General features: G+C 31.7%; 3 protein-coding genes across 5 annotated transcripts; 1 reads left to right on the forward strand and 2 right to left on the reverse strand.

Annotated features, from left to right (window-relative positions):
- Positions 1-9,192: 9,192 nt before the first annotated feature.
- Positions 9,193-17,397, forward strand: LOC107909067 (protein TOPLESS-RELATED PROTEIN 2). 2 transcript variants are annotated; one of them, XM_041098916.1, is made up of 25 exons: positions 9,193-9,387; positions 10,460-10,639; positions 10,805-10,918; positions 11,000-11,158; positions 11,306-11,486; positions 11,569-11,698; positions 11,791-11,900; positions 11,974-12,112; positions 12,202-12,311; positions 12,485-12,554; positions 12,656-12,729; positions 12,807-12,902; positions 12,984-13,079; positions 13,221-13,348; positions 13,652-13,886; positions 13,964-14,131; positions 14,208-14,309; positions 14,391-14,537; positions 14,705-14,815; positions 14,906-15,088; positions 15,176-15,304; positions 15,619-15,714; positions 15,900-16,085; positions 16,832-17,004; positions 17,097-17,397. In XM_041098916.1, exons 2-25 carry the CDS (start codon positions 10,491-10,493, stop codon positions 17,287-17,289), a joined length of 3,279 nt encoding a protein of 1,092 aa, XP_040954850.1. In that variant the 5' UTR covers positions 9,193-9,387; positions 10,460-10,490; the 3' UTR covers positions 17,290-17,397. The 2 variants fall into 2 exon arrangements, with proteins under 2 accessions (XP_040954850.1, XP_016691935.1); XM_016836446.2 differs by having other exon boundaries at positions 9,357-10,115.
- Positions 17,398-19,089: 1,692 nt separating this feature from the next.
- On the reverse strand, positions 19,090-22,365 carry LOC107909068 (uncharacterized). Of its 2 annotated transcripts, none has more exons than XM_016836448.2 (5): positions 22,150-22,365; positions 21,106-21,628; positions 20,861-21,016; positions 19,552-20,741; positions 19,090-19,458 (listed from the first exon to the last, which is right to left on the reverse strand). In XM_016836448.2, exons 1-5 carry the CDS (start codon positions 22,261-22,263, stop codon positions 19,378-19,380), a joined length of 2,064 nt encoding a protein of 687 aa, XP_016691937.1. In that variant the 5' UTR covers positions 22,264-22,365; the 3' UTR covers positions 19,090-19,377. The 2 variants fall into 2 exon arrangements, with proteins under 2 accessions (XP_016691937.1, XP_016691936.1); XM_016836447.2 differs by having other exon boundaries at positions 19,090-19,461; positions 22,150-22,364.
- A 1,266-nt stretch (positions 22,366-23,631) lies between these two features.
- Positions 23,632-24,238, reverse strand: LOC121219981 (uncharacterized). The gene is made up of 2 exons (XM_041098917.1): positions 24,153-24,238; positions 23,632-24,029 (listed from the first exon to the last, which is right to left on the reverse strand). Exons 1-2 carry the CDS (start codon positions 24,188-24,190, stop codon positions 23,711-23,713), a joined length of 357 nt encoding a protein of 118 aa, XP_040954851.1. The 5' UTR covers positions 24,191-24,238; the 3' UTR covers positions 23,632-23,710.
- Between the last annotated feature and the right edge of the window lie 460 nt (positions 24,239-24,698).

Below are 24,698 nucleotides of genomic sequence, written 5' to 3' on the forward strand. Positions count from 1 at the left end.
TTACAACCAAATTATTTATATGCCATAAATGCCCAATTTTAACCTATACATGCCATTATAACAAAAATTAGTTTTATAAATATACTGAAATGGGTCGATGGATAGTGTGAGTGATCTCCGCCAAGTTTCCAACCCAATGAGCCTCCGAGAACTATAAAACAGAAGAAATAATACAGAGTAAGCACTTAATGCTTAGTAAGTTCGTATAACGGAAATTAACTTACCATACATTTATACATAAAGTAAGCATACAAAGTGCATCCAAAGCAAATTGGCTATTTGCCCAACACATAACTTCACCAAGCATGTTAGTCGTGTATTTAATGTAAATATCAAGAACATGGATGAGCTCATCAGGTATCGAGTTTTCAAAAATAGTTTCATTTTGATTTCTCATGTTCTCATGTCAGAAATTCACCCATTGAATCATTTGAAATCTCGATGTATACTTGGGTAGTACACCTAAAGTGTACAATACTATAATTCCGTCAATTCATATCCGGAAGTACTTTTATGAGCACTTAAACAGAAAATTCACTCTCAAGCACTATAACGAGAAGCTCATTGAGCCTTGTAACGGGAAGCTCACAAAGAGCCTATAACGGGTAGCTCCGAATAACACTTAACAGGAAGCACTAGATAGCCAAATAACGGGAAGTTCAAGCGAGCACTAACGGAAAGCTCCCAAAGAGTATTTAATCGGGACGCTCACAAAGAGCCATATAACAGGATGCTCATAAGAGCTGCAGTGTGCCCACAACACATGTAGGGTCATGATCGATCGGGATGCTCCGAAGAGCATTTAACGAGAAGCTCGCAATAACACTATAACAGGAAGCTTGAGAGGGCTTATATCGGGATGCTCTTTCGAGCTACGGTATGTCCGCAACATATGCAGGAACACTACCATATTGGGAAACAAAACCCTGTATCCAATCGAATTTCGTTCATTCAAACGGGATTTAACATTTATTGGGTATTTTCCGGATATGCAATCAGATTTCATATACATGACCAATACATAACTCACATACAAATCATTCAAACCAATTCAAACATATAATTACACAATTAAGTTACACGAACTTACTCGATAAACGTTTGTATACAATGATCTACTAATCTGATACTTTTTGTTTTCCTCAATCCAACCTAGTATTAGGTCTTTCTGGATCTATATAAATTAATTTAGCGTCAATTTAATCCATTTCATATTCAATTTAAATCAATTCACATCCTAAGAAAATTACCATTTTGCCCCAATACTTTTCATAAATGACGATTTCATCCTTAGGCTCGGAAAATGAAATTCATACAATTTAATCATTATTCCAAGCCTAACCAATTTTTACATATAACATTTAATGCAAACATATTTCATAAAAATCGTAAATTTTCCATGAATTTTACGTCTTTATAATTTAGTCCCTAAATCACAATTTCATGAAAATTCATTTTACAAAAGTTGTTTATCTATTAACAACCTTTCATTTTCTACCAAAAATTTCAAATTTTCAGCATATTCATCCATGGAAAATTTTCAATGCTTTAACATATTTACAAATTGATCCTCAAAATAGATAGATTAGGTTATTCCGATCTCAAAAATATAAAAATTACTAAAAACAGTAAATGGTTACTTACCTAATTAAGCTTGCTTGATTTTCTTTCTCTTTCCTAGAGTTTCCATAGAAATTTTAGGGAAGATGATGAAATAAGATGATATTAGGCTATTATCATCTTTATTTATTCCAAATTCTAATTTAGTCCTTTTCTTTTTCTAATTTTCCATGGATGAATCATAAAAAATATCTACTAACTTTTCTTAATGGTCTAATTACCATGTAAGGACTTGAAGTTTTGAATTCCATAGCTATTTGATACTTATAGTTACTAGAACTCAACTTTTGCATTTTATGCAATTTGGTCATTTCTATAATTAAACATGTAATCGGTAAAATGTTATTATCGAGATTTTCATACGTCTTTCCTACCATAATGCAGACCATGCAATATTATTAAAATAAATTTTCTTTCTGACTCGGATTTGTGGTCCCGAAATTACTGTTCCGATTTCACTGAAAACGGGTTGTTACAATATATGTTAAATAATTATTATATATATTTATATTTATATTAAATCACTAACTCAATAACAATTAAATTCATTACCAAAAACCTAAAAAAAAATTACCCAACTAAATAACTCAACCCAAAATATAAAATTTTAAAGATTATATTAAATATAATAAAATATTTATTTTATTTATTTGTCTTTTTTAATAAAATAAAACATTTACTATATTATGATAATTTTTTAATAGAAATATATTTTAATGTGTTGAAAAACTTTTATTTTAGCGATTTTTAGTGCATTTGATCTATTATGTTTTTAAAAAATTATTTTAAATAAAAATAATCTAAAAAAATTATATATGGATGGGTTCAGTCAAGTTCAAATTTATCTTTCTTAAATTAGACTAGATTTAAGCAAAAAAAAACCCTATTTTTCAGATAAGTCCGTCCCGAATTTAAAAAATTAACCTCTAATTCAAGTTAATGAAATCCAAATTAAGGAGTTAAGGCAGGCCAAATTGAGTGCCCACCTAAATAGGACTCTGTCTCCTACGAAGGTCTCTGTCTGGTCTTTTAAAGTTTGGACTGTCATGTCATCAGATTTTTTTTTAATACCCTGTGGTCGATTTCATCTTAGAAGGGCATTTTGGTTATTTGATAGAATCAATTATAACCTGACACGTTAAGGTCTAGCATCGTAGGGCAGGCAGGCAGGCATTAAAGGCAGATTTATTTATTATATTAAATTTATTTTCTTTTTTTCCATTTCAATGTAAACACATGTTTGTTTGGAATTCCGAAATCACCAAAAGTATTTGATTGGACATTATTTTTAATTACTATTTCCTTCCAATTATGAGGTGTACATTTTCTTAATAATATTTGGTCACAATAATTAACTTATTTAGGTTGAAAATAACTTTCAGAAAATAATTATTTTTTTGAAAAAAATTATATTTTTTGGTATTTGGATGGATCTGTGTAAAATATTTTATATTGTTTGATAGATTCCTAAAAATATTTCATAAATTTTTTTCATTAAAACAAACATACATTTGAGATTCATAATAAGTAGTGAATTGATTACAAAGTGATGTTAAGGTAAATTATATTAAACAATGAATCTTCATGATGTTAAGGATTAAATTGTAAACTTTGTAAATTTTATAATTGAAACAATAGAAGTGTGAAATAAGATATTATAATGAATTTTTTTATTAAAGTGTGATTACATGGTGAAAAATAGATTACATGGCAATGGGGACTAAATTGAAAAATGTACAAAAGTTTAAGTATGAAACAATTTAATATGTGAATGAGGAAATTATGATAATAGTTTAATGAATGCGTTATAAGATGATGAAATATGCATAAAGTATTGTAAAAGTGAAATTGTGAAAAAATATGAAATTTTATGATGATAAGGATTGAATTGTTAACTTGAGAAAATATGTGGATTAAATAATAGAAGTTTTTAAAATATAAAACATAAAAAAATCCGAAATTATTAAAAAGTAGAAAACTTTTAAAAATTTATTGAAAATATAAAAAAATATTAAAATCTAAAAATTAAAGAAAATTATTAAAAATATTCATAAAAATATAAAAAAACATTTAAAAATTATAAAAATATATTTAAAATTATTATAAAATACAAATAAATATAGAAAATATTTAAAATTATTATAATAGAAAAAAAAAGTTATAATTTATAAATATATATATATAGAAAAGTTTTAAAAAATCGTGGCAGATTTGTCTTCTGCTTCTCTAAGTGGCAGATTTGGAAGGTGAACAGCCATGAGATCTCCTCAAAGTCGGAACCCATTAGTACTCCTTGGTCTGTTCAAGAACCCAAAAAGCTTTCAGTCGCCTGAAGCAACAAATTCTAGTTGTTGAGCTCCATTGCTGATGCCAATTCTTGGAAACATGGAGACGTCAAAGCTTTTGGGAAGAGTCGAAATGCCATATATATTTTTTAATATTTTTTTTATAAAATTTAAATAGTTTTCTACTTTTTATATTTTTTATAAAAAATTATTAGTTATTATTTTTTTGATTTTTCATTGATAAATTTTTTATCATTATTCTAGCATGTGTCACCACGTGGTGGAATTAACTCAAAAAAAGAGAAAGAAAACAAATACCGTTAAAAGTTAACGATTAAATGACTCTTTTTTTTATGAATTTTGACAATTCAAGTAATATTAAAAATATAGCCAAATCTCATGTTCATCTATATAACATTTTAGGTGAGATCTTATTATTGTGAGATCCTGTGAGATGCTTTTAAACCAACGATCATGGTTAAAAAGACGGAAATTAGGAGATTGTAGTCGTTTGATCAAACAATGCTAGAAACTAAAGAATTGTGTTGGTGGCCTGAAATTTGTTAAATCGGTTACCGAATACATTGTTTTTCTTTGAAAACCAATTTATCTCATTTAGTGTTGAAACATGTTGAATTGTTAAAAGATAAATTCACGTTTCTTAATGCAAATCTCACTAGCATGCTTGACGGTGAATTGATGTTTTTTCTTCTCTCTTTTCATTTCAACCGTTGAATTAAAAAAATCTCACGGGATCTCATTATAATGAAATATTTAAATAAATGCCACATCCATTATAATAAATTTATAATATATTAAAAAAGTATTCAACCAAGTCGATTATGCTTAAGCTAAAAAATTTATTTTAAGGCCCAATTCGAATGAAGAATGAGATTAAAATTTTGTCCAAACCTATTTATTGAGTCTAATATTTGGACAAATAACCTGACAATTAAAATTAGCATCGAGTATATAAATACCCATCATCTGTCTGCTATAAGGGATTGAAGAGGAAATTAAGGGCCATTAGACCTTTGTTTTGAATATTTAGAGTACTAACAAAAATAAGAAGTTTAACTATTACATATGTATTAAAATAAATGGTTAATATCATAGGAGATATAAATTTAAACTTAAATTTAAAAAATGATTAGTAAAACTCTAGGGAAAAATACAATATCTTTAAAATAAATAAAAAATAAAAAATAAAAATACGTTACTTGAGAGAATATATTTCTTATATCCCACATCTAGACACCTCATGCCACACATAGAGCATCACCATGACACCACAAAGGGCAACATCACATTATTATCGAGGATAATAGTTACATCAGATTCAATTTTATTAATGCTCTCAACTTCTCAAGCTTACACCAATCTTACGTCGGGTTGCATTCAAGCCATGCACTAGTTTGAGTCTAAATCACAATCTTTCAAGGAGACAATCATTGTATAAGACACACAATCTAAACCCTTTCTTCCTATAAATACTCATTTTCTAAGATCGAAGGGGACATAATACACAACACAAGAGATCAATCATTAATTATCACTTTGTTAAAGCATCACCATAACCCTTTGTAGTAGCTTTCTACATCATATAGAGCGTGAATCACCACCATAGTTTATCCCAGTACCTTCCGCAAGTTAATTATCATAACAATAGGGATAAATATTAAAATTATACACAAATTTTAATACAAATTGTAATATTATAATTAGTTTTGATTTGGTGCATTTGTATACATTGAGCTTTAATTTTTATTCAATTTTCACATTTCACTTACCCGTTATTTATGTGGCACAGTTTTTCATTAAGCTATGCATAAATTATTGACATGACATTTTAATAGGCTGAAAAACAATGAAATATATTTAAATTATTTTCACATAGATTAAAAAAGATAAACACACTTAGAAAAATGGTTTCATATTTCCCCCTATTTTTTTTCTTTTAGCTAGGTGGAAATAATTTAAATTTATTTGTTTCTTTTTTAACTTAATAAAGTGTTATGTAAAGAATTTACACATAATTTTATGGAAAATTTTGCCTCATAGATAATAGAGTTAAAGAAATGTGAAATTTTAACCAAAACTAAAGTTTAAATGAAAACGTTGATTAAAACTTTAAATTTCAAACAATGTTGACGTGGCAATCCGTGTAACAGTCCACGCGTACTTCATGCTAATATGTTATTATTTTTCTCTATATCACATCAATGAGTGATTTAAAAACATAATATATTAAAAAAGTAAAAAATAAAAAATCATAAAAATTCTAAAAAAATTAGCATGAAGTACATGTATATTGTCATGCAGGCTATCATGTTTAAAAATTTAACATTTTAGTTTGTATTTTTATATAAAATCAACAATCTCACTATTTTGAAATGTTAAGGGTCAAATTTGACTATTTTCAAAAGATCGAGTCCAAATTTAACTAAAAATAAAAATAATGGTCAAACTGAAAAAAAAAATCAAGAGTTAAATTTGATATCATGCCTTAACATTTTATTTATTATTAATAAATTTTTATTTACTAATATTCGTTACATTGAACGATAAAAAATTTAACGTCTCTTAAATAAAGTATCAATTCGAGTACTAAAATGTAATAAAAGTTTTTTTTGGGGGGGGGCATCATCCATCCCCGTTATTTATTTTGTTACGAGGAAAAGGAAAGTTTTTGTACACTTGGTCAATAAAAGTTCATTGAATGTCTCAAAGTGGGAATATAAAACAAAACATAAGTTTAAATATATAGAAACCATAATTATTATTACTATTATTGTATGAAAATTTTAAATGAATATATATATATATCAAAAGAATGTGTATATTAATAGGAAATAATTAATGAGAATTTATAGTACTCAAAATTAAGAATTTTGGTTTAAATATTTGTTAAGTGGGTCCATTTTTCCAATGATTTTTTAAAAATGTCGTCCGTTTGAAAGTTAATTGGTCCTCCAATAATCGAATGTATCCTCACATAGATTTTGTCTCCTGTATTTTATTAAAAGCCAACATATCATGATCAGTTGTTTTAAGAGTTTGGTTTAAAAAGACTGGAGTGTCTCGACTGTAGGTGGGTGGCCGTATACCTATATATATATTTGAAGAAGTTATAAATACAAATACAATCACGATTGATAATTGTATCCCAAATTATAATAAATCTAAATAAAGCTCACTTACATGTAATTTACATATTCTGGGTTTGAATTTGAGATCATAGAGTTACCAAAGCCTCGACTTTGCCATTAAAAGCAAGGCCTCATCCAACTATCTAAATTGTATCTTAAACTTTTAATTGAGTTGTGTCAGGAGTTAACGGAACATTAATTTAGTTAGGCAAGAACAATAATATTATCATTTTACGAAGTAAATTATGTTATTTTGAGGATATTATTATTAGTTTATATTAAAAAAAAACAAACAAAAAGCTATGCATGCAATAGAGTTTGAAACATAAAACATTATGGGTTTTAAAATTTTTATTTTACCATTTCAACTTATGCCTTATTTGTTTTTATATATTTTATTATTATTATAAAATATCTAATACTAAAATTTAAACGTTTTACTGAGTTGTTATCACCCTTAATCGGGTCACAAATTTAGTTATGAAATTATAAAAATACCTTTTATTTTAAATTATAATTATTAGTATAATGATTTTGTCTTACTTTTATATAATTTTTAAATAAAATAATTAAAATACAAGTCCAATAATAGAACACATGTTTAATAACATTAAAATATAAATTTATTACCACTTAACTTATATTTATTATTAAATAAAATTTGAAAGGAAACATTTTACACATTGTGTGATAAAATCTAATATTTATTATTATTTTTCACTTGTATACGTGCAATAATTTTAAATAATTTTTGTTCATGGACTAAGTACGTTGAAGTAGGTTTGAAAATAGAGTTGTCCATGGCTTGGGCTGGGCTAGGTCGGTTCAATCTGGGCCTTAACAAAATTTTAGGTTCGGACTCAGTTCGACTAGTATTATTTTTTTAAATTTTATTTTATGTATACAAAATTTTAAAAATATTAAAATAAATGTTTCCCGATAAATTGAAATTAAATTAAAAAAGTCTTTATACTTAAATAGCACTAAGATAAGTACAACTTAACAAGTAAATGTTATACAATAAAACAAAATTAACAAAAAAAAGTGTTATACAATATCTAAACATTAAAAAAAATAGTAGCAGTATAATAGTGAAATAATAATAAAATAGTGGTAGAAAGTGAGAAAACAACAGCAAAAATAACAAATTTTTTATTATTAAAAATTTAAGTCAAGATGGGCCCTGGCAAAAACCTTATTTGAGGCTCAGCCCATTTTCTAGACGGATATTATTTTTTTGATAAAATCTATTTTTCAAGTTTATATTTTTACTCAGACCCTCCAAATTTTAAGCGGACGTGGTTAAGCAACTCTACTTTATAGCTGATTCTCTATTCAAATAACATGTTTTAAAAAAAATTATAATTAAACTAAAATAAAAGACATTATAAATTATAAAATATAAATTTCAACCAAAGTAGAATGATAAAAAAAGTCATAAAATCTTAATTTAGAATTTATTATTTTGGATGGATCATACTATTATTTTATTCAAAAGTGTTGGACACTTGAACTTCATTTTCTTTAAAATTAAAGGTTGAAAACATAGGGAGTGAAAGAGACAATTATTGTGACACTTTAATAAAGGGGCAGCTACACCCCACCCCACTAGATCTGTTTTATATTTAATAATTTTTATAAATTAATAATTCAAATTATATCATTCCATAAAAAACATATAAAAATTTATATAAAAACTAAATAAAAATCTTAATTAAAAGAATAAAGTGAAAGCACTAAAATTTATAGCGTTTTAAGTTTAAATTTAATATTTATATTATATATAAAGAAATTGTTGATGTCATGAGTTAACTCGAATAAATTCAATCATGAAATTATTAAAATATTATTATTTTAAAGGATAATTAATATTATTATAATATCTTCATATTTTTATATAAATTTTAAATAAAAAAATAAAAAATATTATTTAAAAATCGAATATAAGATCAACAAATTCATATTAAAACTCTCACCACATCACTAGTAATCATTTATTAATATGTATTTTAAATAAAATCTAGTATTTATTTATGTATTTTTATAATATTATATATAATATATAATTATTTCTATGTATAGCAGCCTACACCAACACCAACACCAACACCAACACCAACACCAACACCATTTCTTTTTATTTTTTTCACAAATTTAACACTTTTTTTCACCATTGAAACTCTATAGATTCTAGCATTGCTATTATTTGACAGAGCATCCAACTGTCATACCACTTAATCGGACAATTTTGTATTTGTATGAGAACATAAAAAGAAAAAAAGAAAGAAAGAAAAAGTCCAACAGAGCTTTGTCCTAATCTTACAAACAAAAAGGTACAGACAGAGAAAGAGAATCAAAGTTTGAGTTTTCCCCTTTTTAAATTTTTTTTTTCAGACAAAAGTTAAGGTTGTTGTAGAAAAAAAACAAGGAAAAAAGAACCCTAACCCTGTTTTTAGTTTTTTTTACTCTCCTTGCTCTTTCATGGTGCTACAGCAAAGGCCAAAACTTTACTCTTTTTAATTTTTTTTTCTCTAGTAAAGCTTAGAAGTTTCAGACTTTTGGTGTTGTTGTGACTGAAGTTCAAGCTTTAGTTAACTCTCTCACACTTTGTTGGATCTTTTATTTAAGGTGAAATGAAATTAGGGTTTATGTGAAAGGTTGAAAAAAAGGGGGGTTTTTTTAAAGGGCTCTTTTTGCTTATTTATTGTTTTAATAATTTGGGTTTTTGTTGTTTTGGCCAGAAAGGGTTTTGGTATTTTGATTTGCAGCTTGTTAGTTGGGAAAAGTGAAATTAGAGTGTTTAATGAGTGATTTTGAAGGCAGTTAAAGGAATGCCATTTCTGGGTATTTTGTTAGGGTCTTTATGAATTGTTAGGGTTTTTTTTTGTTTGGTGTGGTGGTTTTTTGGGTTAGTTTTAAAAAATTAATTTCTTGGTTCACCATTAATATTTGAGCTGGAGCGATTAGGAGTACCCGGGACAATGTCTTCCTTAAGTAGGGAGCTGGTCTTTTTGATATTACAGTTCCTTGATGAGGAAAAATTCAAGGAAACTGTTCATAAGTAAGTTGATTATTTCTTTTGCTATATTGATTCATGTTAATTTTCTTTGTTTTTTTTTTGGCTTTTGAGATAGGTTAGAAGATTATGCCCTAAGAGTGTTTTTTTTAGATCATGTTATGTGATTTGTTAAAAACCTTGTAGACTTGTAGTTAATGCTTTTTTTTTTTTGTGTTGCAAATGGTGAGAAATCATGGATATTTTGATTAGCAATATAGAAATGTGCTTTGTTAGTAGCTGAAAAAGCATTGGTACCCTTTTGTGGTAGGTTTTTTAGTTCATTGACTTTGACCAGATTTCGAGTCCTTGTTTAATGTCTTGTTTTGCATGGTTTGCTTGAATTATAGGTTAGAACAAGAGTCCGGTTTTTTCTTCAATATGAAACATTTTGAAGATCAAGTCCAGGCTGGTGAATGGGATGAAGTCGAGCGTTATCTATGTGGGTTCACTAAGGTTGAAGATAACCGTTACTCGATGAAGATTTTCTTTGAAATTAGAAAGCAGAAGTATTTGGAAGCACTCGACAGGTGAGCACTTATTGTATTGCTGTTAATCTCTTGTTTGTTGATGTTTAGGATTCACAAACTATGTGTTTCCACTTATAATTTCTGAAGTGAATGGTGTCAAAGATAATGTAAAGGGTCATATTTCTTTTGTATGGTTGGATTAATCTATGCATTATCTTCTACCAGGCAGGATCGAGCAAAGGCTGTTGAAATTCTTGTAAAGGATCTGAAGGTTTTTGCATCCTTTAACGAGGAACTTTTTAAAGAGATTACGCAGTTGCTTACTCTTGATAACTTTAGGTGTGTACTCTTGCATTCCTTTGTTCTTAATTGCTACTTGATTGAATTATGCTAAATTTTCTGTTTGTATTCTGTTATCAGACAAAATGAGCAGCTTTCAAAATATGGTGACACGAAATCTGCTCGGAATATCATGCTTGTAGAGCTTAAGAAGCTGATTGAAGCAAATCCCTTATTCCGCGATAAGCTTGCATTCCCAGCTTTTAAAAGTTCACGACTAAGGACCTTAATAAACCAGAGGTGACTTTTACTTATTCTATGGTCGTTTTGAGTGTTTCCGTGTTAATACCTTGATACTTGTAGAAATGGTACATAGAACAATTGATACAATTGACTCTAGATTGGTACGGTCTCTGTGAGCTCATTTTTCTCTGTTGAATTTTTCAGTCTGAATTGGCAGCATCAGCTATGCAAGAATCCTCGTCCAAACCCTGACATTAAAACTCTTTTTATGGATCATTCTTGTTCTCCCTCTACTAATGGTGCTCGTCCTCCTCCACCAACTAGCAGTCCTCTTGTCGGACCAATTCCCAAGGCTGGGACATTCCCTCCCATCGGTGCTCATGTTGTAAGTATTTTGCATTATTTTTTCTCATACAAAATATATACATCATTCTTAAAAAAAATTCTTGGATAACTCCGATGTGCAGCCATTTCAGCCTGTCGTTTCCCCATCTTCTGGTGCTATTGCGGGGTGGATCTCAAGTGGTAATCCTTCTTTACCTCATGCGGCTGCTGTGGCGGCAGGTCCTCCTGGTCTTGTCCAGCCTTCTAATGCAGGTAGGAACAATGCAATTGGTTTTTGGTGTCTTTGTATAATAATGTTTCGGCAAACTTGCATTATTTGACTATTTTTTGCCTTGATGGTTCAGCTGCATTTCTTAAGCATCCGAGGACACCATCTGGTATGCCAGGAATGGATTATCAGTCAGCCGATTCAGATCATTTGATGAAGCGCATTCGTACTGGCCAACCTGACGAGGTACAGATATATTGTGCAATTTCCCGGGTTTCCTCAGTTTTTTTTACTCATCTAAATACAATGGCTTCTGCAGGTATCCTTTTCTGGTATCGCACATACTCCCAATGTGTACTCACAAGATGACATTCCAAAAACCGTTGTGCGTGCTCTTAATCAAGGGTCTAATGTCATGAGCATGGACTTTCATCCTCATCAACAAACTATTCTCCTAGGTAAATATATATTTTTTCTTCTTCATGTCACTTTGCTATGAACTTCTAAAAATTTTAGCACGTGTTGATGGATTTACTTTTTATTTTAGTTGGCACGAATGTTGGTGACATCAGCCTTTGGGAAGTAGGATCTCGGGAAAGATTGGCCCATAAACTGTTTAAAGTTTGGGATATCTCAGCTGCTTCCATGCCTTTGCAGGTACTCTACAATTTCCTCTGGTTTTACCAATTCATCATTCTTTGTCAATTCTTACCAATTATACCTTCCTACCATGTAAAACACAGACAAAGATACGCTTGGAACTTGAATGATGATCTGATATCAGTAACCTTTGACCTAACATTGATCTTTCTGTCTTTATTCTACTCCAGACAGCTCTATTGAACGACGCTGTGATATCAGTCAACCGATGTGTTTGGGCACCTGATGGACTTATGCTTGGTAAGCTTTGCTTGAAACTTGAATACTGTTTGATCTCCCTGTCTCCCCTTCCTCGAAATTGCTTTTATATGTTCTCGAATCAAGTATTGCTTTTTCTATAGGTGTTGCATTTTCAAAACATATAGTCCAGATATATCAGTGTAATTCAACTGGAGAATTAAGATCGCATTTGGAGGTAAGCCTATCACATGTAACAATATATATTGGAATTCACAAAGAAGAAGGTCATGAACAGCTTATTATATCTTTTAGATTGATGCTCATGTTGGAGGTGTTAACGACATAGCATTTGCTTATCCCAACAAGCAATTTTGTATCATTACTTGTGGTGACGATAAGACGATCAAGGTATTAACTTTTGACCCTATTTAATATTTGTAGGTTGAATAGAATGTGTTTATTGATATTGAAATGTTTTGTGTTTGGCAGGTATGGGATACTGTAGGTGGACGTAGACTTCATATTTTTGAAGGCCATGAAGCTCCTGTATATTCTGTTTGCCCTCATTATAAGGAAAATATTCAGGTAAATCTCAATTAGAAATTACTATTACCATTCTACTCTTTGTTTCTGCTTCTGCTATTCGTTCATGGTTGTTCCGCAGAATTTTGGCCTGTAAATTTCATTTCCATCCTCATAGTTTACAAACTGGTTCTCTATGAGCAGTTTATTTTCTCCACTGCCATTGATGGGAAGATTAAAGCTTGGTTATATGATTGCTTGGGGTCTAGAGTGGACTATGATGCTCCCGGACTTTGGTGTACGACAATGGCTTATAGCGCTGATGGAACTAGGTAAAAATGTTAATTTTTTGGAGAGATGGCTCTTTCATATATAAATATACACATATTTATTTGGAAGTCTTGGCATGTTTCCACGTATACATGTTCATAATTAACCATTGCATTATTCGTATTTTAGATGAATCTGAACTATTTCAAATTAAGAAGATTGTAGTTTATTTTCCCTTGGTTCATCTGACCCTGAAAAATAGTTCATTTTAGATGGTGTCTGATCTTGTTTTAAGGCTTATTTCGATGTTATTTATGTTCAAGCTTGATATACATATGAGCAAAAACTCGGATTTATTCCCGTAGGCTTTTCTCTTGTGGAACAAGTAAAGACGGTGAATCCCATTTAGTCGAGTGGAATGAGAGTGAAGGAGCAATCAAAAGAACATATTCTGGTTTTAGGAAGCGTTCATTAGGTGTTGTCCAGTTCGACACAACAAGGAACAGGTTCTTAGCAGCCGGCGATGAATTCCAAATTAAGTTTTGGGACATGGATAATACTGCCATGTTGACAGCTGTTGACGCAGACGGCGGGTTGCCTGTTAGTATTGTTACAGTTTTTTTTCCCCACAAGTAGGTTTAAGTTGCTTGTAATAATCCATTTTTATCCTTTTACAGGCCAGTCCAAGACTAAGGTTCAACAAGGAAGGGTCGTTGTTGGCTGTTACAACTAGTGATAATGGTATCAAAATCTTGGCTAACAGTGATGGTTCACGCTTGATACGAATGTTGGAGAGTAGGGGCGTTGATAAAAGTCGAGGCCCTTCTGAACCTGTCAATTCTAAGGTAGTTTTCTGCTTCGGTTTTAATTATTCCTCAGGTTTCGCAATGCTATGTAAATTCATACACTTTTTTTGCGCAGCCATTGATCATTAACGCACTTGGTCCTGTGGGAAATGCTGCCATTCCACCATCCCTTGAACGCCCTGATAGAGTCCCAACTGCTGTATCCATTAGCAGTCTTGTAAGTTCAACCTGCTGTTTCAGTTGCGTTTTATCTTCGGTCTTACCGGGGTTCCTAATTTCATTTGGGTGTCATTCACAGGGTACAATGGAAAACAGCCGGCTTGTTGATGTTAAGCCACGAATTTCCGATGATGCAGACAAGATAAAGGGCTGGCGAATTCCTGACATTATTGATCCCTCTCACCTGAAAGTCCTACGATTATCTGATGCCATAACAGCAGGAAAGGTAGGTACTTAGAAGAATGTGATTAGTTCTCGGATTTTAGTACATTAGGCATAAGTTTTACATGTGTATATCTTCATGTATTCACAAACGTAATTGTTCTATATATTTTATCCAACTTCTAGGTTTCTATATTCCCGTAATCGAGGGTTACCAATCTTTGATTGCAGGTTGTGAGGCTGTTATATACCAACTCTGGTCTTGCTCTTTTGGCCCTTGCATCGAATGCAGTTCACAAGCTTTGGAAATGGCAGCGTAGTGAAAGGAGTCCCTTAGGCAAGGTGTGTCTTGTGTCTTAAAATAAGAAAAGCTGTATTTCTTAGTTATTAGCATATATTTTCTAATATTTCTTTCATCTCTAAACCTTGAAGGCTACTGCATATGTTGCACCGCAATTGTGGCAGCCACCTAGTGGCACTCCTATGACAAATGATATAAACGAGACTAAACCAGCTGAAGAATCTGCTGCGTGCATTGCATTATCTAAAAATGATTCTTATGTTATGTCCGCCTCGGGAGGGAAGGTTTCTTTGTTCAACATGATGACATTCAAGGTCTACGAATGCAGTTTTCACTTGTTTCCTGTTATATGTTGATTGAAGTTTTTGACATTGCTTACACAACGGGTTAATTCTTTACAGGTGATGACCACCTTTATGTCCCCTCCTCCTGAAGCCACGTTCTTGGCATTTCATCCACAAGACAATAATATTATCGCGATTGGCATGGAAGACTCCACAATTCAAATTTACAATGTTCGAGTCGATGAGGTGAAACATAATTATATAGAAACTTCTCGATTTATATTTGGTTAGGACAATTTTGTTGGAGTAGGAAAATGCTAATTTGTTGCATTTATCAAATCCTTTTTAGCATTTTTTTTATACAAGTCCTACTATTCATAACCCCCAAACCCTTAAATCGAAGGATAATACGTGGTTAAGTGTGCTTGAACCACGTCCTCATGGTTGTTGCAACAACGGTGCTGAAGCTAAAATATTTCACAGAAAGCCAAAAGCTTATTGTATCATTTCCCTAATAACATTCAGCTTCTGGTCTGACGTTCTGCTGTTGTTTTTTGCAGGTCAAAACCAAACTCAAGGGCCACCAAAATCGGATAACCGGACTTGCCTTTTCACAAACTTTGAATTCTCTGGTGTCTTCAGGGGCTGATGCACAGGTTAGTCATTGATTGAATGAATATTGTATAATGCCGTGTCTGAAAGCCATGTTCAACGTATTGGGTAGCATGGGACATACCCATAGCCAAGATTCACCCCAAGTTCGAGTAACATGGAACAACCGTCAATTTTACAGTTTTCTTATACATAATTTAACTGTTTAATGACTTCATTTCGCTTGCAGTTATGTGTTTGGAGCATAGATGGATGGGAGAAAAAAAAATCGAGGTTCATACAAGCTCCGGCTGGTCGTCAATCTCCGCTAGCAGGAGAAACCAAAGTCCAGTTTCACAATGACCAAACTCATCTATTGGTTGTCCACGAGAGCCAAATAGCCATTTATGACAGCAAGCTCGAATGTTTACGCTCAGTAAGTTGTTTACCTCGCATTATTTTCCTTGTATTGTAGTTCATCATATTTCTTTGGGGAACTCTTTTACAAGAACATGACTAATGTGGGAATAAGGTAACAAAAACATCAGTTATTACTATTATCGGGATCTATCTGGTCTGAAGTTCCGAACTTGAGTTGTGGTCTTTGGGTAAAATTACCATAGAGGCCTCTATACTAAGAGTCGGGTTGCATTTTGCCCCCTCTAAAATGGGCAAATTAATCTCTGTTAGATCAAAGAGCAAACTGATCTTTCTGTTAAAAATCTCATTTAAAACTACTATTAAAAATTGGTCCCTGTATGTTAGCATGAGGTACGCGTGGCATGTCACATGTCATTGTCTGGTTATTTCATTAACCACGTCAGTTTTCAACAGTACAAGTAGATGAAATTTTTAATAGAAAGGTTGCTCTTTGATTTAACGTACATGGACTAATTTGTCTATTTTCTGAGTAGAGGGGGCAAAATGCAATCTTGGCTCGGGCTTTCATGGTACTTTTACCGTGATCTTTGCTCTTTGGAAAAACAGTAGCAGATTTTTCCTGCAAGTTTTTATTTGCTCGTTGAATGTTTCCAGTTTTTATTTGGACGAGTTTTTAGCGTTGTCTATGCATGAAAAATCATATATATTGTTTTTATTCATTTTCAATATATTGTTTTTATTCATTTTCAATACCTGTTTCGATCGTATGATTTTATAAACAGCTGATCTTCATTTTTGCAGTGTTCTCCAAAAGAGTCATTAAATGCTCCCATTTCGAGTGCAATATATTCTTGCGATGGCTCACTGGTTTATGCCGGTTTTTGTGACGGCGCCATTGGAGTTTTTGATTCCGATAACTTGAGACTCAGATGTCGAATAGCACCTTCGGCTTACATACCTTCGTTATCCGTCAGGTAGCATATATAGTAGGTGTTCGTAACTTATAGTAGTTTTACGTACAACTGTTTTAACATCAAACATTGACAAAAAAACGAACTTTCTGCAGTGGCAGCAACGGTGCAGCCTATGCCGTGGTCATAGCAGCTCACCCATCGGAACCAAACCAGATTGCTCTCGGGATGAGTGATGGAGCAGTTCACGTAATCGAACCCTCTCAAGATAATGGATCCCATAATCCATCAAATTCATCTAATCCTTCATTAACTGTTAAACAACCAACAGAGTTACCTTCTAGGTGAATATTATTAATGTAGATACAAAAAAAAAAAACTCCTTTTACTTTTGTAATCAATTTGCCTTAAAACCACTCCCCAATGTTATGTAATATTCATTGTAATTTTCTTTTACTACGCCTGTTTTTTTGTTTGCCTTTTCTACCAAGCAACCTTTAAGACTTATGCATATGCAAAAATTAGCCGGTTGGACCGAACCGGAGGTCGAACTTTTACAATGTGGCCTTCGGGATATTGGTTCATCTCTCATTACTTGCAAAAAAAACCTTGGTTTTTGGGATGCCAAACTAGTTGGAACTGCTTTGATGGATCAATCCACATATTTTACTGTTTTGGTGAATGAATTTTTAGTAGTGAACTAAAAGGTGCATTATTAGCTTAATATTAGCAGTGTTTTCAATTTATGGGGTTTTTTTAATACAATATTTAACTTTACTTATAATATTTTTCCATTTTTTAAATTGGGGAAAAGACGTGCTTTTCTTTTTGGTGAAGAAATAAACACCACATTACATTGAGCTAATATAAAACGAAAGCATTTCTATCTGTGTTAGACTTCAAAAGTTTCAAGAAAATTCGAACGTTACGATCTATTTCCTAGAAAATTTGAATGTTTCGATCTTTGAAGGTTATGATCCTTATCAGTTGCCATTTTAGCTAGTGAACCTACAATTCAACTATGTTGAATGGTTTTGGCTACTTTTAAATTATCAGCTTGGATCAATACTCTATCCAAGCCCTGCTTTTGTAGGAGAGCCAAGCCATCTAAAACCCCTTGGAGCTAACCCTCAAATAATGATTATATCCAAAGATTTACCTTCAAATCCCTCAAATAATGATTATATCCAAAGATTTACCTTCTATTTGATTTTCGCAACACGGAAAAAACGTGCTTTAAGCATATATGAACTTCTCTTTCCTTTAGTTGCTAATGGTTCCAGTTATGCTAAAATTTAATCTTTTTAGATATAACTACAATGGTCCTCGGTTTGGGCATAATCTATTTTTATGGAATCTGTTTGATAAAATCTCTTTTCACGTGATAGTTTATTGAGTTTTCAAATTGAATCGATGATCGAACTAATTAAACTAATTATTCACTCTTTAAATGCTCAAATTTTAAAAAATAAAAATTCAGAAAAAGAAGATCCGAAAAAGAAAAAAATGAGCACAAATAAATAAGAAATTTAATGTATATAACAGGTGGGAGACACACCCCATTTAGCAAATCTATCACATGTTTCAAGTTAGCTTTTGACGGCTTAAGAGGAAACCAAATAAGATAATGACGATGCTAATCCACTATGTCTCTCACCCATATTCAACTACTTGAAACATGTGATAGATTTGTGAAATGGGTATGTCATCATTATATTTTTAATATCATGTTTAATTGTTAGGTTCATTGTAGGTGAAAAGATTTCTCTAACCTTTTTCAATTTCAAATTTGAATAAATTGATTTTTTTAAAATTAAAATAAGTCAATTTTAATCGGTCTTTTTGGCCTTAATTTTAAAAAGTTAATAAGATCAAATTGATAAAATATGTAAATATGAGAAATAAATTTATTATTATACCAATTGATGAAAAACATTGACGTCCCACTTGATTGTTGTCCTTTTTTTAGAAATTGATAAGGATCAAATTGCTTTGATTTTTGTAGATGACCAATTTACTCGGTTTTTGTAGAGTTCTTTTTTTACCCATGATTTTTACAGTTTGGAATAAAAGGTTGGAATGCAGTTAAAAATTAACCCAGATTTTGCAAAGAAAGTGGAGGACTATATTATAGAGAAGGCAAAATAATGAACTGTGTAACAGTGCCTTGTATTATATTGTAAACGCAAGTGTTGGAGAGAAAATCAAAGATGAAAGTAAAACATCTTTATGATGTTGATGAGCCAAATAAAATGGTCTCTCTTACATCTTAGGACTCATTATTAGCAAAATAATGGACTGTAAAATGGAAAAGAAAAAAAACAAAACATCATTGTTTTTCCAGTTTTGCTAGAAAAAAAAAAACAGAACAAAAACCCAATGGAGACCAACAAACCAAGGTTTGAATCCCTTCATCATCATTATCACATGCTTGTTTCAGTTTTGCTTCTCTGCTTCTTCATTGTTCATACAATTCTGTGGCAATGATTGCAAGGCTGTTCTGCTCTTCCCAAATGGCTGCTGCACTCATAAAAAAAAAAAAACCAAATTACTATTACTGAACCATTTCAAAGTATTTCTATGTTACTTGAAGAGTGAAAGTAACCTCACCTTATTGAGATTATCATCTTCTTTGTTCTTCATATTATCATTGATCTCTAGTTTGTTAAACATCTTGGTTAGCTTCATTAGTTTCCTAAGGCTCAAATCTTCCAAATTCTGCATGGTACCCTCATCAATGACGTTCTTGTTTTTCTTCACCTTCTTCACAACATCAATGTTCTCCTTGTTGATGTTCTCCTCCGGGATTGTTGTCTGTTTCTTGCTTGATGATTTCCTTGGTTGAGAAAGTTGAGGTTTCAATGGTGATGGCAATGGTAGTGAGGTGGTGGTTGTAATAATCTCAGTTGTCTCTCCAAATTCAACCTCTGGCATTACACCAACATCGATCAATGCTTCTGGATCCTGCACTTGGAAATCATCATCCACAACAGATTGGGAAGCATTGTGGAATGAATTCACAGGGATTGTTTTGGCTTCGGTTACATTTGCATCAACCAATGCTGCTTCATTCACCACATTAGTCATTAGATCCTCATCAGCTACAGATTCATCATCGATGTTTGAATCGCCAAGGACATCATCATCAGATTCTTCGTCCACCATATTAGTCATTGGATCATCACATTCCTCAACATCGATGTCTGAATCGCCAAGGAGCTCATGATCATCATTAGATGCTTCATTTCCCTTGTTCGCTGAGGAATCAATATGATCTTCAGGGAGAACTGAAGGAACATCTTGAGATACTTCGCCCTCGGCATACTCTTTAGCTTTCGGAAGTATGGTTAGATCATCATGTACTGCTTCAATTTCTTGTGGAGCTTGATTAGCATGCTCTTCTACTCTAACAGCCTCCACTGGTGAAGAATGATCCAAGACTTCCTCAGATATATCCTCAGCATTTGCAACCAGTACTTCAGGCTCATCAACTACCAATTCCTCATGGGAAACAACATCATCGGTGTCATCAGCTACCGATTTCTCAGGTAAGCTCTCGATTTCAGGTGCATCTTCGGAAACAGCAGCATCATTGGTTCCATCAGCTGCCAATTCTTGAGAAACAGCAGCATCATAGGTCTCATCAGCCACCAATTCTTCAGAAACAACAGCATCGTTGGTCTCATCAGCCAACAATTCTTCAGATACAGCAGCATCATTGGTCTCATCAGCTACCAATTCCTCATTCGGCGTGCTCACAGTCTCATATGAGTCTTCAAAGACAGCATTATCATCACAACCTGAAGTGTGACAACCATTTTCAAAGAGAACAAAATAGATGGCTTGAGAAAACAAACTGCACATAGGTTGCCATAGTTCAATAAATGTTAAAAGAGTTAAAAACAAATAGCTTTCATACCCTTTGGACCTTCAGGCTCATCAATCTTGTCATCAAGGGAGATCAGTGTCCCATTACTTCCTCCATTTTCACACTTGCTATTTTCCTCAACATCATCTTTAAAATCCCTTTCATCTTCAAGAGATGCACTTAAATTTCGAGCCAATGGTAACTCTTCTGTAAACATATTCAAATTCATGAGATGAACAAATAAAAAAACCTGAAAATCAAAATGCCAAATGCATTCAACACAAAGAAAAACATACCAGATTGGCCATTGTTGTTTTGAACTTCACTTTCCACCATTTCATCAGCCTTCACGGGCTCCATTTTTTCACTCTCTTTTAAACTCAACCCTTCCATACACTTCTCCAGTAACCTCACCGACCGCCTTGTTCCGTAGCCGGTCTGCAATGTATCCTCAACTTTCCTCCTTGTAGATCCCACTCCAGGCCTTCTCCTACCACTCTGCAAAGCTGGAGTCTCAACCAAATCACTCTTTTTTTGATCCTTAACTTCAGATTCAATTTTCTTAGCCCTCCTGCTGGTGTTAGTAGTCACCGCAGGAGTCTCAGTCACATTCAGGTTCTTGTTTTCTTCATCCAATTCAGCTGTTCTTCTTGTCATTTTTCGGGTTCGGACAGTCGATTGTGCAGTTTGATGCTCTTCCTTGGTAGGTTTTCTCCGAGTTGATGTCCTGGAAATAGTAGAGGGGATTTCTTGTGATGTTTTATTCATGGTCTTTTCTGGGGATTGAGATTGATTCTTGAACTCCTCAAGTCCTTCAACCTGTTACATCGATTTATTCAGATCATTACAAAAAGGAAATTGGGAATATTCAAGAAAATGAGCCTTCTAAAAAGAATCAATTAAAGGAAATGATTATTGTTATTATTTAAATGAATTATTATTTTCTGATGGTAACCATTTCACTATCAAAGAAGACAACAGTAGGCAAATGGATTCTAAAAAAAAAAGTTCTTTTCCTTACAAATCTATTGATTTTCCCTTTTGCCTTGTTTTCTTGGCAACCAAACAGAAAAAAGAACCATTCAATCAAAGAATCCAAACTGTAAATTCATTGAAAAATAAACTCTTAAATGAATTGCAGAAGCCTTAAATAATCGAAATCGTTTCACATGAGAGATATTTAAGATTTAAAATTTTCAATCGAATAGAAGATACGCAGCTCCAGCTCTGATCTTCAAACTCTATCAAATTTTTTTCTTCGATCAATATATAAAAAGGTAAAGTTCAAAACAAAGAATAATGATAAATATAAAAAAAAAGATGAAAAAAAAGGAGCTTACAATCTCAAGAGCTTTGAGAGCATCAGCCATGGCAACATTGGTAATATTAGCTGGGATTTTGTTTCTCTTGCAAAGAAACTGAAGCTCTTTCCTTGTAAGGCAATCGAAATCCATTTTTTTTCAAAAGATCAAAGAAACAAACGGAGATAGTTTGTTTTTCTTTTTCTTGTTTGGTTACTGAGAAAAAAGATCTCTTTTTTTAGATGAAAGGAGGGAAGAAATGCCGGCCTTTTAAAGGTGTAATTTGTAAAGGATGAAAGAGACGTTGGGAGAAAACCCTAGAGATTATTTGACCGTTGGAGCGGCTGCATTTGAAATTTGAATTTAGGGTTTTCGAAATTTTTTAAAAATTGCCGGTTATTAAAATTTTCTTAAAGGATAATAAAATCCCTTTTTTTCCTCCAAAATAATAGTTAAGCCCAATTTTTTCTTAAAAAAAAATAAAAATAAAATTAAGGGCATGGTTTTCTTTTTCCTAATTTCAAATAAAAGAAACATAAAAACGTATTTTTTGAAATAAAAAATATTTAAAATAGTCTTTTTAATAAATATTAAATTTATACATAAACTTTGGTCAAATGTGTAATTTAATACATGAACTTTGAATTTGGTATAATTATACATATAAAATATGAATTTAGAATTTTAATTTTGATTTAACTGTGCATATTTAGATAAATAAATACATTTATTTTCATATTGAATTAATTTAATTATTTTTTGTGTGCAATATATGAACGTAAAATGGTGTTAATTTGACAATGGTGTTAGTGATCTGTGAAAATTGAATCAAATCAAAGTTTCATGTATAAAATCGTACAAAATCGAAATTCATGTATGGCATTACACATTAGATCAAAATTCATGTATAGCTTTAATATTTATCCTATTTCTCTTGCGCTAGATATTAAACTCATTCATCCTTTAATAGATCTAATCAATATTTTAAAAAGGTTAAAATGTGATATTAGTCCCTATACTTAGACAAAAATTAAAATTTAGTCTCTGTACTTAAAAAATTAAAAATTAACTTCTCTTACTTTTGAGATTTAAAAATTTTAACCCAATTATTAACATTGTTAGTATTTTCTGTCAAAATTTACCAACTTAACACGTTAATTAGACTATTCTCAATTCTTATATGACGTTGCATATGATTGACAAAGTCGATAAATTTTAACAGAAATTACAAACAATTATAATGATTAGACTAAAATTTTTAAAAAATTAGTCCAATTTCCAATGTTATTTGGGCTTTTAAGGCCCAAAACTTGTTAAGCACATTTTAGTTATTCATTATTCTTCATTTGTCTTTTATTATTTATTATTGTAAATTTATTTATAATATGGAAAATAGGCCGAACACTGAAGATTTTCATGAAAAAATAATTAAAAATATATATAAAAAGGAAAAAGAAACGAAAAACCCAATAATAATCCTTCAGTAAAAAAATAATAATGAAAAGAAAATTAATTTTCACAATTTGACCCATGCCAACGCAACCACCAAATTGATTTCAAGACTAATGCACGCCGGAAAATCAACGAAAAAGATTTCCGATCAACTGAATTGTCGCTTGTTATAAGCATCTTCAGTTACAAAACCAGAATTCTGGATCGGGAATTGAGGTTGTGCCATGACTATGCCACCTTGATTCGGAATCTCTACATTGCTGGTGCCCTTCTCTTTCGAGTTTAGGGTTTGATAATAAAAGACTCCGAAAATGGAACTTACAGCAGCCAAGACAGCTCCGGTGGCAAACACTCCTGGTTTGATAACATAGCAGTAGTAGCCGCCGTTTTTCACAATTACTTCATCATGTCTATCATTCAGTGCTGCACCGGCTAGCAATAGACCCATGCCAATAATAAATGTAATCCTGCATCAACATGTCCCTGGGTATCAACATTAAGGTTACAGAAAAAGAAATCCAGAAAATTGAAGATCAATAAAAAAGTGAAGTCTCTAAGTATTATCAGTAGAGGTGTTCAAGCTAGACTACCTGTCACCCATATCTAACCCGTACCCGGCTTGGTCCATCAACACCTTTAGTTCAAGTTGCGAGTTAAAATGTGATTCTAAAAACCTTTAAAAGCTTGAACCTATCTATCCAAAAGCTCATTTCTTTGTTTAAAGAGTATTAAATATTAAAATTATTTTTATATTTTTTATTGTTTATAAATAGTAAAATTAATTCGGAGTTAAAAAATAAAAATTCAAACTCGACTAAAAATAAACCAAGCTGAGGTGATTGGGTCAGGTGGTCGAGATGAACAACTCTAGGATTGTGATGGAAAATTACCATGAAATAATATAGAAGCAAAAAGCTCTAGTGAAGTGAGGTTCAGCGGTTCTTCTAATGCAGCAAAAACAGCCGGTGGCAACATTTATTATTATTTGAGCCATCAAAATCGTTGCTGCTGATATTATATATGCTAAAAACAAGCGCAGGGCTCTGAGGATATGAACATTGTCTGAAACTATCTAACTTCACTTGCGAAGCCTAAAAAACATAAACAAGAATTTAACACAGAACCCAATATACAAA

The sequence above is a fragment of the Gossypium hirsutum genome, chromosome D08 (genome assembly GCF_007990345.1).
Source record: "Gossypium hirsutum isolate 1008001.06 chromosome D08, Gossypium_hirsutum_v2.1, whole genome shotgun sequence".
Taxonomy (NCBI): Eukaryota; Viridiplantae; Streptophyta; class Magnoliopsida; order Malvales; family Malvaceae; genus Gossypium; species Gossypium hirsutum.

Coding starts and splice junctions, on each gene's coding strand:
- LOC107909068 (XM_016836447.2), bottom strand. CDS start 22,263: ATGGATTTCGATTGCCTTACAAGGAAAGAGCTTCAGTTTCTTTGCAAG. Junction 21,629..22,149: donor CTCTCAAAGCTCTTGAGATT/GTAAGCTCCTTT, acceptor TCGATGTAACAG/GTTGAAGGACTTGAGGAGTT. Junction 20,742..20,860: donor TGAGCCTGAAGGTCCAAAGG/GTATGAAAGCTA, acceptor GTCACACTTCAG/GTTGTGATGATAATGCTGTC.
- LOC107909067 (XM_016836446.2), top strand. CDS start 10,036: ATGTCTTCCTTAAGTAGGGAGCTGGTCTTTTTGATATTACAGTTCCTT. Junction 10,116..10,459: donor TTCAAGGAAACTGTTCATAA/GTAAGTTGATTA, acceptor CTTGAATTATAG/GTTAGAACAAGAGTCCGGTT. Junction 13,887..13,963: donor ACGCAGACGGCGGGTTGCCT/GTTAGTATTGTT, acceptor ATCCTTTTACAG/GCCAGTCCAAGACTAAGGTT.
- LOC121219981 (XM_041098917.1), bottom strand. CDS start 24,190: ATGGACCAAGCCGGGTACGGGTTAGATATGGGTGACAG. Junction 24,030..24,152: donor GGGTTAGATATGGGTGACAG/GTAGTCTAGCTT, acceptor ATGTTGATGCAG/GATTACATTTATTATTGGCA.